The 1,808-nt window shown below is 55.4% G+C and overlaps 1 protein-coding gene across 5 annotated transcripts in view; it reads right to left on the bottom strand.

Moving 5' to 3' along the window:
- Smarca1 (SWI/SNF related, matrix associated, actin dependent regulator of chromatin, subfamily a, member 1) overlaps positions 1-1,115 on the bottom strand; it is a 92,044-nt gene extending 90,929 nt beyond the window's left edge. For 3 of the 5 annotated variants that reach the window (XM_005358411.3, XM_005358410.3, XM_005358412.3), the window contains exon 1: positions 799-972. In XM_005358411.3, the coding sequence (XP_005358468.1) occupies positions 799-972 (174 nt within the window). Of the gene's footprint in view, positions 1-798 lie in introns of all 5 variants that reach the window. The other 2 variants (XM_026784798.1, XM_026784799.1) reach the window with 1 other exon arrangement.
- Between the last annotated feature and the right edge of the window lie 693 nt (positions 1,116-1,808).

Genomic DNA, 1,808 nt, shown 5'->3' with positions numbered 1-1,808 from the left:
GGGGAGGGGTGTTCATCTGGGTGGCCTGGGGCGAAACACTCTACCACCAGGGGCGGGGCAGAAGAGGGTGAGGGTGCAGAGATTGGACATTTTCCTAAGACAGCAAGCATGGTTCCTCGGTGTGAGGATTGTAAGGTAAACCGTGGAGAGGTTGTTTTCTTGACATGACACCCCCTCCTCACCTTGAGGCGAGGATCAAAGGAACAAGGGAGATTATTTTTTTTTTTATTTCTGTAATCCCAAAGACAGTGCCAATCAAAGAAAGCATTCTCTTCCAACCATTTTCCCCTTCCCCGTCCTGCTCCCCCTTCCAACAGCACCTTGAAATTTAAATTACAAATATAAGCCCCAGTCAAAACCCCTTCAGCTATGGTGGGACTGAAGGGCCCAGATTTCCCAGGCAGAGGCCGACGGGAAGAGGGGGGTAGGATAGGAGAACAAGCGAGGAAAGGGAGAGGCGGAGGCTTTTTCCTGCACAGCCCCATCCCCCCCCCATACCGTTTCCCCAGTTCCGGAAAGGTGGAGGACCCGGGGATAGGAAAACTCGAGGCTCAGGATCAGACACCCCGCTATCCTGCCGCGCCCTCGCCCTGCCCCGCCCCCGCCCAGCAGGCGGCCGGCAGGAAAGGGGGAGGGGAAGGAATGCTAAATGGTTCTGCCGCCCTGCTACCCCCATCCCTGCAGGAATCGCGGTACCTGTCGGCGCCAAAAGGTCAGGATTTGGGCCCCTATGAGGGGCCAGGCACAGGATGTGACCAGCACACACAGAGCGCGCGCACACACCCCTTTCCTATTTACCTCCTTCTTCTTCTCGCCCTTCTCAGTGGCCAAGGTGGCTTCCGTGGAGGCGGCAGCCGCTCCCTCCTCCTTAAAGGTGGACGGCCCGGGCTGCTCATCCTCTAGGACCACGATTGTGGCTCTGGCATCCGAGGCTGCCACGGTGGCTGCCTCTGTGGCCGTGTCCGGCTCCATGGCGTTGGAGCGGGAAAGATGAAGGGGAGAAGGGAGGCTCCTGGGAGGTTGCAGTGGCTGCGCTAGGAAGAGCTAGATAGAGCAGGGGCAGGGAATACTAGCTTCCAACCCCTTCGCTCGCCCCCCACCTTCTTTAAATAACCCTCAACCCTGCCCCACTTCCGTCCACCCACCCTACGTCATGGCCTCCCCCCATCACCCTCCCCCCTCCGCCCCCCCTCACCAATCGCGAGACTCCCCCTCCCCACCCAGAGCCCGGGCTGGTCCCACACGACCAACTGTTGCCTGAATGTGGGGTGCACACAGGGGTGGCAGACGAAACCCACACAGCTCATGGCCCCTTAAAAATTCTACTTTTCCATATGCCCCCAACAGTGAGCCTGAGTTTCCCTCACAGATGTGTGCAAAAGAAATTCTCTTTCCCTCAAATCTGCCCTACCTATTCCGCACCTCTGTGCCTCGGTGTGTTCTCCCCCTCCTTGCAGAAAGAACTCCTCAGCCAATGACTGCACTGCAAAAGCCCAGAACCCCTCTGGGGACTGCCCTTTTGCAGGTTTCTGGGAGAATTAGATTGATAGTATACACTCAACCTTCAGAAACTCTGCTGAAAAAGAACTTGAATCACTCGATGGCAAATACTCCCTCAGAAGGCAAAACCTGACAGAGATTTTATGAATATATGTTCCACTTTCCACTCTGGTTTCCTCAGATGGCCAACACTCAGGAGTCCTTCTTTTGAATGCACCCCTGAATCTTAAAATTCAAAGGAGATGATGTCAAAGTCTTCCACAAAACCTAGGGCAACTTGTGATAGGTTACCTGATATTGGTCATTGA

The sequence above is a fragment of the Microtus ochrogaster genome, chromosome X (assembly GCF_000317375.1).
Source record: "Microtus ochrogaster isolate Prairie Vole_2 chromosome X, MicOch1.0, whole genome shotgun sequence".
NCBI classification, from domain to species: domain Eukaryota; kingdom Metazoa; phylum Chordata; class Mammalia; order Rodentia; family Cricetidae; genus Microtus; species Microtus ochrogaster.
The sequence above is the reverse complement of the archived record's forward strand: the minus strand, read 5'-3'. Positions and strand labels throughout refer to the sequence as shown.